This window comes from Silurus meridionalis, chromosome 29, assembly GCF_014805685.1.
Source record: "Silurus meridionalis isolate SWU-2019-XX chromosome 29, ASM1480568v1, whole genome shotgun sequence".
Lineage (NCBI taxonomy): Eukaryota > Metazoa > Chordata > Actinopteri > Siluriformes > Siluridae > Silurus > Silurus meridionalis.
In genome coordinates, this window is record NC_060912.1 from 4,630,680 (window position 1) to 4,645,120 (window position 14,441).

A 14,441-nucleotide genomic window follows, 5' to 3' on the forward strand; every position below is an offset into this window, starting at 1 on the left:
CTATACAGGTGAAGTATAAATTAAAAACTTCCTGTTTGAACTTTAATAAAATGCACAGGAAAACTTACCTTAGATTTGTCATTCATAAAACATCATAATAAATTTGAGATGTTTTCAAGGACAGCTGGAAAAACCCTACAATCTGGGATATGGCCCAGTGATGGCAAATAAATATATACAGTGTATATATATATATATTATTTAATTAAGTTGTCCCAAATATCTTCTTAATATTATTTAAAGACATATTTTGTTGTTATTTGCTTAATTACAATAACTTTAAACATACTTTTTTTTAAGTTGACACCATTTTTAATGTTTATTTTTGTTCCAATTAGATGTTTTTATTAACTTTATATTGTTTTTTACATTATTAAATAAATAAATAAGTAATTCAAGCAACACAAGTTTTTTTAATAAACAGCAGCTTTACAATACTCAACATTTAAATCTTGATAGAAAACAACAAATTTATTTTAAAAGTTACTTACTGTTAATTTCATCAACTGAATTAAAACAGGATGAATAAACACTCCATTCATGCCGCAATGCATGGTGGGTGCCAGAATAGTTGGAAACTATAAAAAATATCTTTTTTTATGTTAATTGATTTGTCTAGTAACTTTTTACTAGACGGTGATAGTGAACAGAATTGGGTTGTTTAGGTTATATCATGCTCGTCTGCAGAGCACAGCATCTTAAGACATCTGTTTCCTTCATGATTGTAGTCCATTCAACCACAATAGTTGCAGGTCTGGGATTGTGGTCACTGACCAGGGCAATTTGCATCATTACTTATGCAGGCTTGTAAAGCAAATAATAATACAGGTTAGCTATATTTTAGAGATATGCAATTTAGAGATCATTAGGTTAAATTGGAGAATGTTTTTTAAACTGTCAATCCAGCTATATTATTCAATTAAACTGTGATAACAGGAAGAAAATAAAATTACCAGTTTTTCATATACCACAATTTTCACAGCTCAATAATAGGGTTATCTGGAAAAGTACACTGCTTATCATGAACATTGATGCCATTATGAAGATTCAAAAACCATGAAACATTAATGAACAGAAGTTATTTATTAAGCACAATATTTCATTTTAAAAGCCAAGGCAACATTTATTTTTGGATTAATGTAATATCTAAACAAATTAATTTAGGACCTCCTGTCACCTGCTGACTTTGTGTCTATGCAAAAGTAATTTTATTGGTTTTCAAATTTGATACTAAAAGAGACTGTAATTTCTTGTTAACATTCATACCTCAAAAAGCATTTCCTTGATCTGACTGATTCTGGCTTCTGCAGCTTCTCCATTTGTTGTTACTATGTATATCTAGTAAATTCAAGGCTTACTGTGGTTATTCTCTTATTCACTTTTTCATTTATATGTGGATCATAAAAAGAGAATTACTGTATTAATTGGTACATATTAGTATCAACATCTGTATGAAAAAATAGACGCATATTTTAATGAAATTGGTGCCATGAATCTCAAATAAAATCTGAAACTAAAAAAAGAAATAAAAACTTACTTGTTTTGAATAAAATAATGCACGTCAGAGCTCCATGAAGTCCTTGATTGTGAAATGGCTAATGAAATTACATTACAGTGCCGTGGTTTAAAGCCACTAAAATAAGTAAAAATGGTTACACACTAACTACACAGCACAAAAGAAAAACGTTTCTCTAGCTGCACAATCAGGTTGTATGAAATATTCAGGTAAACAAATTAAAGATATTCAAATTAAACTGCTAAAGGTGACTAGCATCAAGTGCTTTTGCAGTGTAGCCAAACCTCTATACACTCAACACTCATCAACATTTATCCTCACACAATTGAACATATTACTAATTACAATACTTTTAAATAATTAACTTAGAAACAAAGTCATAATCGCCTCGAAATGCGCTTTATATCGATATTATTCATTTGATGCGTTCCCTCGTCTTAACATAACTTATCCAGGCATGTCCAGTGGATGAGGCCACAGAGATTTTAATCTTTTAACTCAAGTTGTGGAAGAACTAGGTAATTAACTCAATTTTATTAAGTTACTTGCAGCTTGAATTTTGAAATTTGTTAAGTATAAACATAACATAAAAATACAAATAAAATTGTACTGCAAAATTAAGTTGATAATACCAACAAATTTGTGTTCATGTAATGCATTAAACAATGTTTGCAACTTAGAAGATTTATCTAAATCTATCAGATTATTTTGCAATAATATTGCAACAATACATTTAATTGAGTGGTAAGAACAGATCCCTTGAATTGTTTTTTTAGAGTGTATATCATTTAATTAAGAATGCTAGATAGGACATTAATGTTGGATAGGTGAAGATAGGCTTTAACTTTGCTACACTGGGTGCCAGTCCATTTGACGGCACATTGCAAACACATTTGCAGACTCATTCACACCTATTGTTTAGCTTTCCAATAATACCTACTGTGCCATTGTACCAACATTATTATACACAGAACTCGAATGTGAATTTATTTCATAAACATGATTAACTACCACCTTAGAGGGGAGAACATTTGAGACAAATTTAGGGAGAACATTTCAGTTGCTTGAAAGTATAAATCCTGCTAAGAAAATGCTCTGTTCAAATCACTGTTTGCTATTTTTACCTCATAGGTGGAGCGGAGGAGAAATGGAAGCTTGAGCCAACACAGTGGAACCATAAAGTCTCATCAACGTGAAGAACTCTGCATTCAGCATAGTGCAGTTACCATATCTGACCTCTCTAATCTCAGTCCCAGGTACACACACACAAACACACACACAAACCAATTCATACACAGACAACCACACATACTTTACACAGTGGAGGGTGCAGGATAGAAGGATAAATCTAAATGCTGTGGAGAATCAACCGCTGTCGAAACAATCATGCGTCTATTTGAGAGAGGCAGGTCAAGTACAAAGTGCCTAGTTGTGTGTCATGTAAAGTGTGTGCACTGAAAGCACACGATAGCAGGAGCAGATGCAAGTGCTGGGTATGATATAAAATATCACATGTACATGTAAAACCCTGTCTGGGCAGAAGGTTCACCTTCCTATATGACAACAACCTAAAGCACACAGCCAAGACAACACAGAAGTGGCTTAAGGGACAACTCTGTTAATGTCCTAGAGTGGCCCATTCATAGCCCGTAATTGAACCCTATTGAACATCTCTGGAGAGACCTGAAAGTGGCTGTCTACTGACTGCCCCTATCCAACCTAACCCAGCGTGAGGGGATTTGCCATTACCATTGGAAGAGAATACACTATATAGGTGTGCAAAAACAACTCGAGGCCGCAATTGTTGCCAAAGGTGTTTTCAACTACAGTAGAACCCGCTTATCTCGCCCTCGGTTAACTCGACAACTCTATTAAGTCGACACTTTTGAAGTGGAACCGCCAAATTCTCGCTTTTTCTAAGCATTTTTTATCGGTTATGTCGATCAAGCCTTACAGATGCTACAGGTGTTGTATTGTATACTGGTGAATCTCTGCTGTTAGTTAGTGCTAGTGTTCATAGTGTTAGTAGGGGCTCGGCACGGCTTTGGGAAGAAAAGAGCAGCCGTTGAGAGAGTGCCGGTGGGAAGGCACAAACCGGGAAACGCATGAGGGATAACAACGACCGCCGTGAACCAACATATACCAACAATAACGGACAGTGAGAGTGTGGAAGTTTAAATAGGAGCTGGTGATGATGATAAACGAGCACCATATGTGCGCGATTGAAGCCGGGAGCTTCAGAGAAAGCGGCCGAGAAAGCACCTGACACGCTGAAGGGGGCCGAAGGGGGCGTGGCAGGTGGATTCATGACAGATAAACATGTACTGTATGTATTTTTATAGCATGCCTTCATCAAACAAATCGCGGCAACGCTGTTGTGTAAAAAAACCCTTCAAAAACACGTGCATGCACATTCTCATTTATTAACGCACATCATGTACATAAAGAAATTTCAAGCACGTTAATATATTGCCGCCATTTTGATTTTCGTTTATCTCAATCATCGGTTACCACGATGCTTTTTGGCACCCCCCTAGGACATCGACATAACCGGGTTCCACTGTACTTCAAGTACTGGTAAAGGGTCTGACTACTAAAGTAAATATGATATTTCATTTTTTTATTAACAAAGTTTTTACTTTGTCACTAAGTATAGATTAGTGAGAGAAAAAAATCTGAAAGTTTTTAGTATCAATTCAATTAATTTTTATTTGTATAGCGCTTTTAACAACGAACATTGTCTCAAAGCAGCTTTACACAGATAATGTGGTGATTAAAAGTAAATATGCTCTTTATAAGTGTAAGTTTGTCCCTGATGAGCAAGCCGGTGGCGACTCTGGCAAGGAAAAACCCGAGATGGCGATAGGAAGAAACCTTGAGAGAACCAGACTCAAGAGGGAACCCATCCTCATCTGGGTTGCACTGAATGTCCATTTGTAGCAGATATACGATGTTGCGGGGTACAGTGGTGATGATCAGCAGCGAAAAGTAGTCCTGAGTCAGTGTAGGAAACTGTTGACATTAACTACAGTCCAATCCATCCTCAAAGCGCCCGTTCTTACTCCAAAATTTCATGGAACCACCCAAGGTGTTGATGAGAAACTGTCACAAGCTGCAGAGAGTGGCCTCCAGTCGAAGAGAACACTATCCAGAGGCAGGCCTGGACGAAGTGGGAAGATCCATGAAGGGGAGAGGGGCAGGAACAGTGGTCACAGGAGCATGTTTATCTTGACCGAGAGAGAGAGAGAGAGAGAGAGAGAGAGAGAGAGAGAGAGAGAGAGAGAGAGAAGAGGGGTGACAGGAAGAGAAGGATATGGATTATTATGTGTCCTTATTGTTGTATGAAAGTTAATATCACTGTGCAGTTTGGATTTCGGCAAGACTCACTATGGCAGCATAACTACAAGGGAGAACCAGAGGGTAACACCGACATCTCTGGGATAAGAGACGACCCACCACACCACCGTCAATGAACCTGAGTGAACGTGTGAATGTGAGGGGACGACAGCATACAAATATCCCAGTTCACCAAACACTCTATATATATGTTCCCTCCAGATCTGAGCCTTTACCTAAGAAAAAATCTACTGATCAAAGGCTTGACTAAATAAATGTGTTTTCAACCTCGACTTGAGTATCAGGCTGCAACATAATAAAATTAAAGTGAAGAGGGTCTGATTACTTTCTAAATGCACTTTATATACACCGGTCAGGCATAATGTTATTACATTCTGCCTAATATTGTGTTGGTGTTGGTCAACACAGAAATGGGAACAGCTTTGGAAAAAGGACCAAGACAGAACATAAATGAGAAAAAAAAAACCTCATGTGAGGCACAGACTAAAGCAAAACCACATAAAAACAAACACTTTAGACAAGCCTAAGGAGGCCAGTGTGGGCTCAGATAAGTCTTGGTACGCTGCCTTGGGGTGGTCTTAGGAAGCAACCTCTGTCTTGCGCTTGGCTTGAGGGATCCAATCATAGAACCCTGGCTTGAGCATAGGAAGACATGCCTGTTTATGGGCCCCTAGTTTGACCTTGGCTGAAGGGGGCATCATTTTTTAAGTATGATCTTGTACTTTATTGCACCATTATTAAATTAATCTTATTCCTTGTTTTTTTTAAATACAATCCTATAGGATTTGTAATTCGATGGCATTTAAAGTACCACATTTTAATTTTTCTTAATACTGTGACTGTATCCAAACTTCACAGTAATTCATTAAACATGTCCAGCATCTTCCTGGAAAGAAACAAACCATACAACCAAAGTGAATCTGATAAAAATATTAGATCATGATTATTGTTGTCAACTGTAAATAATACTTGATCACTTCTTTGAAATTTTTTATGTTAAATTATGTTCTGCAAACATTTATTTATTGTATTATTTATTGTAATAAATTCTGGGGTTTTTTTGTGTGTGTGTTTTTATGGCATAGCGGTAGGGCTCCCAAAAACAATTTTTTTTTTTTTCCAATGCTTTTAAGTTTTAGTTTTTCAAAATAATAGCATGCTGGTTCTTGGTTTAAAATGATGTATAGCTGTCATTGTAGTGGAATTTTACACCTTGTGTGCTTCTACATTTAGGATTGTTGATGGTACAGAAGCTAACGAAGAAGCAGTGACAGAGAATTCTTCAGAGTTCTCTTTCTTTCCTGGTCACCAGACCAGTTCAGCCAACACAACGACCAGCAAAACAGGTGTGTGCTTATAAGTGTGAGGGGAAATTAATTTTTAAATATGTAATAAATTGATCTTTGGTGCAGGGGTGGAACTGCACATTTGCTTAGGGGTACGCAAGATCATGGTTGGTGCCCCCATCTCCCTCACAAAAAAAGGGGGTAAATACAAGAATAATACACTACATGAAAACTCAATGAAATGGCATCCTCCATGTGTGGCACCCCTATGCACTACATATACTGCATACACAATTATTGTGTTTCTGCAGTTATGCAATGCATTACATTATCAGCCTTGTCAATGCCTCTCCAAAACATATTCATTTTTGTCTGTATTCAATTACTTGCAGGTATTCAGTTAGCAGCAAAACCAGAAGAGCACAGAGGCCAGTTAGGTCATCTTGACCAAGAGGTACTGTGAAACACCTTATATCATGTTGCATTGAAGCAAGCTTGCTTGTCTTGTGAAAGTATACAACAAACTATTTCACAAACTCTAGTCATAAAAGTGCTTCAGTCTTCGAAATTACTTCCTAACTCTATCCCCATATCTGTGTATATCCCCATATCTCATTTATACAACTGAGTCTGAAAGGCCATGCTCAGGGGCAACCACTAGCAACATTATGTTGGACTGTAGAACCCTGAAATTCCCCATCCCTCAATGTTCTTCAGGACCTGCATGGTTCATAGGTTCTTCAAAGGTGCAGACACTTACTGGTGCCCTTCCATAGATCTATGGCTCAGCATAACTCAAGCAGAGCATATTTAACAACATAATTATGCGCTTATTTCTCCTTTTTTCATGTACTAACTATCAGCTCTGAGCTTTATTAGGACAGACAAGTGCTTTCCCAAATCATGTCCAACCCACTGACGTTCCCACCAAGGGAACTATAGCTCTTAGTGGGACTTCTGTACCTGTCTACAGGTAGCTTGGCACACTCTTTATGAACAAACTGCTCCAGCTGTCTCAGGGTTGAAGGGTATCTTCTCCAGCCTGTATGTTTCAACTCTTCAACTTTTACCTAAAGGCACCCAAGAATGGTGAAGTACAAAACAGTGAACTCTAGAAGTTGCCCTCTAAGAGCCCTTATCTGATTTCTATTAGACATCTATGGAAAGAGTATATGTATAAATTACGTAATATATGAATTAGGACATTATTCATGTAGGATCCAGCTCTGTATGCATGAGCGGCAACTCAGATGGAGTTCTCTGACACAGCAGTACGTTTTATTTTAGAATGGCTTGTTAGTATTTAGATATCATTGTGCCCTGTGTAAATTCAAGACTCCCTGTGCTAGGCATATCAAAACAGCCCCAAGGCATATTCAATCCTAATTTTTTTTAAATAATTTCATAGTATGCATTATGTTCTTTTTCATTTGAAAGCTTAATATATCTGTGAACATATATCTGATGTGCCTTGCCTTAAAGCTCCAGATTTGTCTGATCTGTCCAAATGACATCCTCTCAGAAACTTTGTAGCATGTTAATATGCTTGTCAATATGCATTTTCTGCCATAAAAAAATGGTTTAAAACATCACTATAATCTAATTAATAATGTCCTTTTAACCAGATTTTTTTAAATATTGAATATTTTTCAAGCAAATTACCCCGTATATGTTGCAACATTAAATAAAAAAATTATTGGAACCAGAACTAATAGAACTAGTGGTTTCAGTGTGTGGAATTGTGTGTATACATGTAGTTGTAATTTTTGATTATGTATTGCAGGCAATACATTCCCTTGGACAGGAAGTAGCAGAACTGGGCAGAGTAACAAGACACCTTACCTGTCTCATCGAGTCAATGATGGCTTTGCCACAAACGGGCAATATCTTTAGTTCTCTCTCCCCCCAAGGACATCCCACACAGTTCATTACTCCTGAAGCACAGGTATTACCTTGGATTAACCGACTTCCTTCCCAACAGGGGCAAACTGGCTTATCCTCTCCAGGACATGGAACAGTCACAGCACAGAACTCTAGATATTTTATACACTGATGCCATGGCTATTTTAAAAACTTCTCCTTGGTTCTGTTTTCCCAATCGGACATTCATAGCTTTAGTACCCTAAAAAGCAGATCCCAAAGCCTGAAAAATGTACCTAAACCCACCACTGGAGCATTACTTTTGTGCTGCACAACAAGTCCCTTCGGATTTGTAGCAACAAAATGGACAATATCCAGGTAATCCTAAGTGAACCCATGAAGCATATGAACCATTGTGTGAGCATGAAGCATGTGAATTATTGAAATTAAAACAAATAATGGTGCATAATTATCAATATTAGCAATATTATATTACAACTCTACAGGGATAATTGCTCATCATATTACGTTCCTAACCAGACTGTTCTTATATTCAAAACTAATTTAACATGATCGTGGGTAAAATGCAAGCCTGGTCTTGAGTGTAATGTAATAGATTCAGTGGCGGGCCCTGCATTTCACACCTAGGCCTTCAGAGGTGTCATGACATATAATACAGAAATACATTAGAACAGAACGCTGCGTCACAGACAGGTATCCCTTGCAGTGAGAATAAATGGCATTACTAAAACAAGAAAGCAAATTAACACAAGTCTCCTTTCACTGCAGCCACACCTGCACACCCACATACATCATCTATAGCAGAAGCATCAATGTTACCCTCATAAAATGACCCTGGGTTTTCAGTGAATTTGTTATGTATAATAAAGGTATTAAATGGTTTATGAAAAAGCTTAAGAATTGTTTTGGCCAAACTTTTCTCATGAAAAGCTTTTATTGAGAATTCCGTCATGAAATTGGCCTTGTAAGTATACAAAATCTAATTATTTTCATTTTAAAACAACTCAAAACATACACTCATGGAAGCAGCACAACCCAGAGAGAAGCTACGAGATGAGGAGATTAGACTATTGGGAATAATTTAATATATATTAATGAACAAAAATATTAAAACATAAGTCAATGATTGTGAAAGTGTTTAGGTTGCAGAGGATGCCTTGTTGGCCCTCACAGCCCGTCACTGAATAGATTATACATGGTTATGAACATGTACATGTTTAAAAAAATAATAATATTTCTTGAAGCAAGTCTCTGCAGATTTTAAAATGCATGGCATGTTGTATTATTTGGGTTGTTTGAAAATTGAAATGTAGCTGCATATTTTTGTATATCACACTTCGTTGTGCTGCTTAATCCCTCTATGTATGATCATTCATTTATGTTTGACCATGAAAATAGTGCAAACACTTCAAAACTGTTAACCAAACTACAAAAATTCCAAAAAGGTGGGACACTGTACAGATTGTGAATAAAAAAGGAATGCAATCATTTACAAATCTCATAAACTTATAATTTTATTCACAATAGAATATAGATAACATATCAAATGTTGAAAGTGAGACATTTTGAAATGTCATGCCAAATATTGGCTCATTTTGGATTTCATTGAAGCTACACATTCCAAAAAAGTTGGGACAGGTAGCAGTAAGAGGCCAGAAAAGTTAAATGTACATATAAGAAACAGCTGGAGGACCAATTTGCAACTTATTAGGTCAATTGACAACATGATTGAGTATAAAGAGCCTCTCAGACTGGCAGTGTCTCTCAGAAGTCAAGATGGGCAGAGGATCACCAATTCCCCCAATGCTGCAGCAAATAATTGTGGAGCAATATCAGAAAAGAGTTTCTCAGAGAAAATTTGCAAAGAGATTGAAGTTATCATCATCTACTGTGCATAATATCATCCAAAGATTCAGAGAATCTGGAACAATCTGTGTGTAAGGTTCAAGGCCAGATAACCATACTGGATGACCATACGTGATCTTTGGGCCTTTAGACGGCACTGCATCACATACAGGAATGCTACTGTAATGGAAATCACAACATAGGCTCAGGAATACATCCAGAAAACATTGTCGGTGAACACAATCCACCGTGCCATTTACCGTTGCTGGCTAAAACTCTATAGGTCAAAAAAGATGCCATATCTAAACATGATCCAGAAGTGCAGGCGTTTTCTCTGGGCCAAGGCTCATTTAAAATGTACTGTGGAAAACTGTTCTGTGGTCAGACGAATCAAAATGTGAAGCTCTTTTTGAAAAACTAGGACGCCATGTCATCCAGACTAAAGAGGATAAGGACAACCCAAGTTGTTATCAGCGCTCAGTTCAGAAGCCTGCATCTCTGATGGCATGGGGTTGCATGAGTGCGTGTGGCATGGGCAGCTTACACATCTGGAAAGGCACCATCAATGCTGAAAGGTATATCCAAGTTCTAGAACAACATATGCTCCCATCCAGACTTCATCTCTTTCAGGGAAGAGCTTGCATTTTCCAACATGACAATGCCAGACCACATACTGCATCAATTACAACATCATAGCTGCGAAGAAAAAGGATCCGGGTACTGAAATGGCGAGCCTGCAGTCCAGATCTTTCACCCATAGAAAACATTTGGTGCATCATAAAGAGGAAGATGCGACAAAGAAGACCTAAGACAGTTGAGCAACTAGAAGCCTGTATTAGACCAGAATGGGACAACATTCCTATTCCTAAACTTGAGCAACTTGTCTCCTCAGTCCCCAGATGTTTGCAGACTGTTATAGAAAGAAGAGGGGATGCGACACAGTGGTAAACATGGCCTTGTCCCAACTTTTTTGAGATGTGTTGATGCCATTAAAATCAACATTTTTATTATTATTTTCTCAGTTTAAACATTTGATATGTTATCTATGTTGTATTCTGAATAAATTATTTGAAACTTCCACATCATTGCATTCTGTTTTTATTTACAATTTGTACAGTGTCCCAACTTTTTTGGAATCGGGTTTGTAAAATAGCAACATGTTTCTCATAACTTGTAATAAATTAAGATAAGATAAGATAAGATAGACCTTTATTCGTCCCACAGTGGGGAAATGTTTCTTTTTACAACAGCAAAGAAAAAGAAATGCAAATTTATAAAATAATAAAGACATAATATAGTATACAGAATATACACAACACAATGTATAAATATAAAGAAGAAAAAAGAGACCACTAGTAAGTAGTCACGCTAACAATATTGCACGGTTTAAAAATTTATATTCTGTTCTGTTATAAATTACATTTGCTCTGCTATGAGAAGGCCTTAAAATGCTGTTAATAAATACACTGGACCTGTGGAAGAAGCCTTCAGAGGACTACAGTAAAAAATTTTAATTTTTATAATTTAAGCCTTCTGGAATAATTCCTTTTAAAAGAAACCTTTTAAAACGCTTATACTGGCCTTTTCAGTCAGTTCCCAGACCAGCATTTTAAAACCTGGGTACATATGAATTATCACAACAGTTTTAACATCTACAGTCTATATATGAATGCCGTAATAGACATATTCAGATTTCTTTTTTTAAGCGCATGTGTAAAATAAATGGGCGTGGCATAACAATATGTTAAGACTCAAAATAGTGTTATTCAGTAGACACGATAGACGCATGAAGGTTATTTTCTGTAACTATAGTTTTTATTAGAAAGAAATAGCAGGGAGGTATAATCTTTATTGGTGGAAAGAAAGGTGTTTTTGAAAGGAAAGTGTTTGCCCTTATCGCTGTGCTTAGCTGTGGTCCTTAGAGGTTGGCCAGTGAAAGCCTGGAGAAGTAAGTGTTACTAAAATAAATGGCTGAAGGAACATTTTGTAACTTATTGGATTATTTGGCAACAGGCTGTTAGGATGATTGGTATAAAGAAATCTTAATCTTAAAATCTTAAAGAGGTAGAAGTTCACCAAACTGGAAAAACCGTGTCTACAAACTGTGTAACAATTTCAGAATAATGTTCAACTTTGAATATCGCATCATATACAGTATAAAATATCATTAAAATGTCCAATAGTCTAGAGAAATAATGCACAAGGGACTAAATCAATATTGGATGCTTGTGACCTGCAGGCCCTCTGGAAAAACTGGCATGATTGTGTAATTAAAATCACTGCATGGGCTCAGAAAAACCTCCACAAATCACCATTTACCATTTGAAAACATTTGGTGCTTAATGAAATGAAAAATATAACAGAAAAGACCCAGGATTGTTGAACAGAATCCTGTATATATACAAATTGAACAACTTTCCTCTCCCAAAACCCCAGCAACTTCATCAAGCTTTGAAAGACCATTTACACGAATATAAAGCAGAGTTGGTAAGTGTCCTGTCTCAGTACTTCTCTCAGATAATTGTCAATGAGCAAAGAAATCTTCGTAAACTATTTCAAACTATTAATAAACTGCTCAAAGGAAACATGGTTTCAAATCTGCCCACTCTAAACCTACCTTTGTAATACATTTCTTGATTTTTTTAGTTCTAAGATTGACTTTGCTCGTAAATGAAATACTGCTGTTGCACCCGACTCTTCTTTTATGATCTCTCACTTTTCTGGCATCTCTTTCTCTACATTTTCCTTACTGGATCTGTCCTCTCTTGGTAAAGTGGTTTCCCAAATGAAAGCAGCCATCTCTATAGTGGATCCTGTACCAGCCTATTTGTTCAAATCATTCTTTGCCTCTCTTGGCCCTGTTGTCTTAAATATAATACATGGTTACTTGTGCATAGGAGTAGTGCCAGCAGCATTTAAAATTGATGCTGTAAGTCCTATAACAAAAACCTAAAGTAGATTTGTACAACCTGATGTCAATGTTTTGGATCGAGTGGCCCATGGTGGCGGTTTGGTTATGGTATAGGCAGGAGTATGTTATGGACTACGAACACAGATGCATTTTATTGAATGAATGAGATACCGTGATGAGATCCAGAGGCCCATTGTTGTGCCATTCATCCACAACCATCACAAGGATTTTTACACAATTCCTAGAAGCTGAAAACATCCCAGTTCATGCATTGCCAGAATACTCACCAGACATATCCCCACCCCCAACACAGTAAAACTGCACATTTAAGAATGGCATTTTATTGTGGCCAGCCTAAGGCACATGCTGTCTAATCAGCATCTTGATCTGCCACACCTGTGAGGTGGTTGGATTATCTCTGCAAAGGAGAAGTGCTCACTAACACAGATTTAGACAGATTTGTGAACAAGATTTGAGAGAAATAGGCCTTTTGTGTACATAGAAAAAGTCTTAGATCTTTGAATTCATCTTATGAAAAATGGGGGCAAAACTAAAGTGTTGCGTTTATAATTTTGTTCAGTGTACATTCATACAAAACCTGGTGATAATGCAGCAATTGGCTTTCTTGGCTTCCTCTCTCTAAATAGTAATAAGACAGAGATCATGCGTATGGATTCTCACCATCAAACCAATTAAGCTGGATTTAAAACTTTAAAATTTAAAGGCTCTGTTTTGAAGTTTCAATCAATTCTAAAAAAAGAATTGGGTGATTTTTGACACAAACTTAACATTTGACTCTCATGTGAGGAATACAGTTAAAATCAATTTTTTTCATTTTAGAAACATTTCAAGACTGGTCCCCATGTATGCTAAAATTGATTAATTCTTTAGTTTTTTCATGCACCGATTACTGTAATGCTTTGCTAGTTAGTTTGTGTTTTAAAAACTATGTTAAACAAATTACAGGTTGTCCAAAAAGACCAGGTCTAGTGAACATATTTTTCCAGTCTTGGAGTCATTGCATTGGCTCCCTGTCAGATTCTGGATTGATTTATAAATTCTTATGCTGACCTAAAAGGCCACCTCATTATTTGACATCTTTTTACTGTCTACACTCTGTACTGTGAACTCAGCTCTTTTGATATCGTTTACACTCTATAGGTGATCATAGGCTTTTTCCTCAAGTCTTTTACTGTATTTAAATCTGCTCATAAAACTCACTTTTTCAAGGTGGCTTTTATGAGATCTTTTGTTTTGTGTTTTTATTGTTCTTATTATTTTTCTTATCCATATTATTATTATTATTATTATTATTATTATTATTTATTGTTATAATTTTTTTATCTTTATTTTTTATCCTATGCTTGATATAACTGTTCTCCTCAGTTCCCAGACATACAGACTGTTGTTAAAGGAACAGGGAAGGACAGTAGTAAACATGACTCTGTCCCAGTTTATTTTAAGACATGTTGTCATCAAATTCAAAGTGATCTTATTTTTCTTTAAAATGTTACATTTCTTCATTTTAAACATTTTAAATGTTTTGTATGTTTTATTGTGAATAAAATGTGTGTATGAGATTTGCAAATCATTGCATTCTTTTTTTTTTTTTTTTTACATTTTACACAGCATCCCAACATTTTTG

General features: G+C 36.3%; 1 protein-coding gene across 1 annotated transcript in view; it reads left to right on the forward strand.

Annotated features, from left to right (window-relative positions):
* The window catches only part of kcnh8 (potassium voltage-gated channel, subfamily H (eag-related), member 8), a 62,857-nt gene extending 54,374 nt beyond the window's left edge, over positions 1-8,483 (forward strand). Inside the window, exons 14-18 of the mRNA XM_046844287.1 lie at positions 2,648-2,772; positions 6,107-6,219; positions 6,286-6,360; positions 6,552-6,613; positions 7,943-8,483. Of these exons, the coding sequence (XP_046700243.1) occupies positions 2,648-2,772; positions 6,107-6,219; positions 6,286-6,360; positions 6,552-6,613; positions 7,943-8,212 (645 nt within the window). The 3' untranslated portion in view covers positions 8,213-8,483. The remainder of the gene's footprint in view (positions 1-2,647; positions 2,773-6,106; positions 6,220-6,285; positions 6,361-6,551; positions 6,614-7,942) is intronic.
* Positions 8,484-14,441: the final 5,958 nt, after the last annotated feature.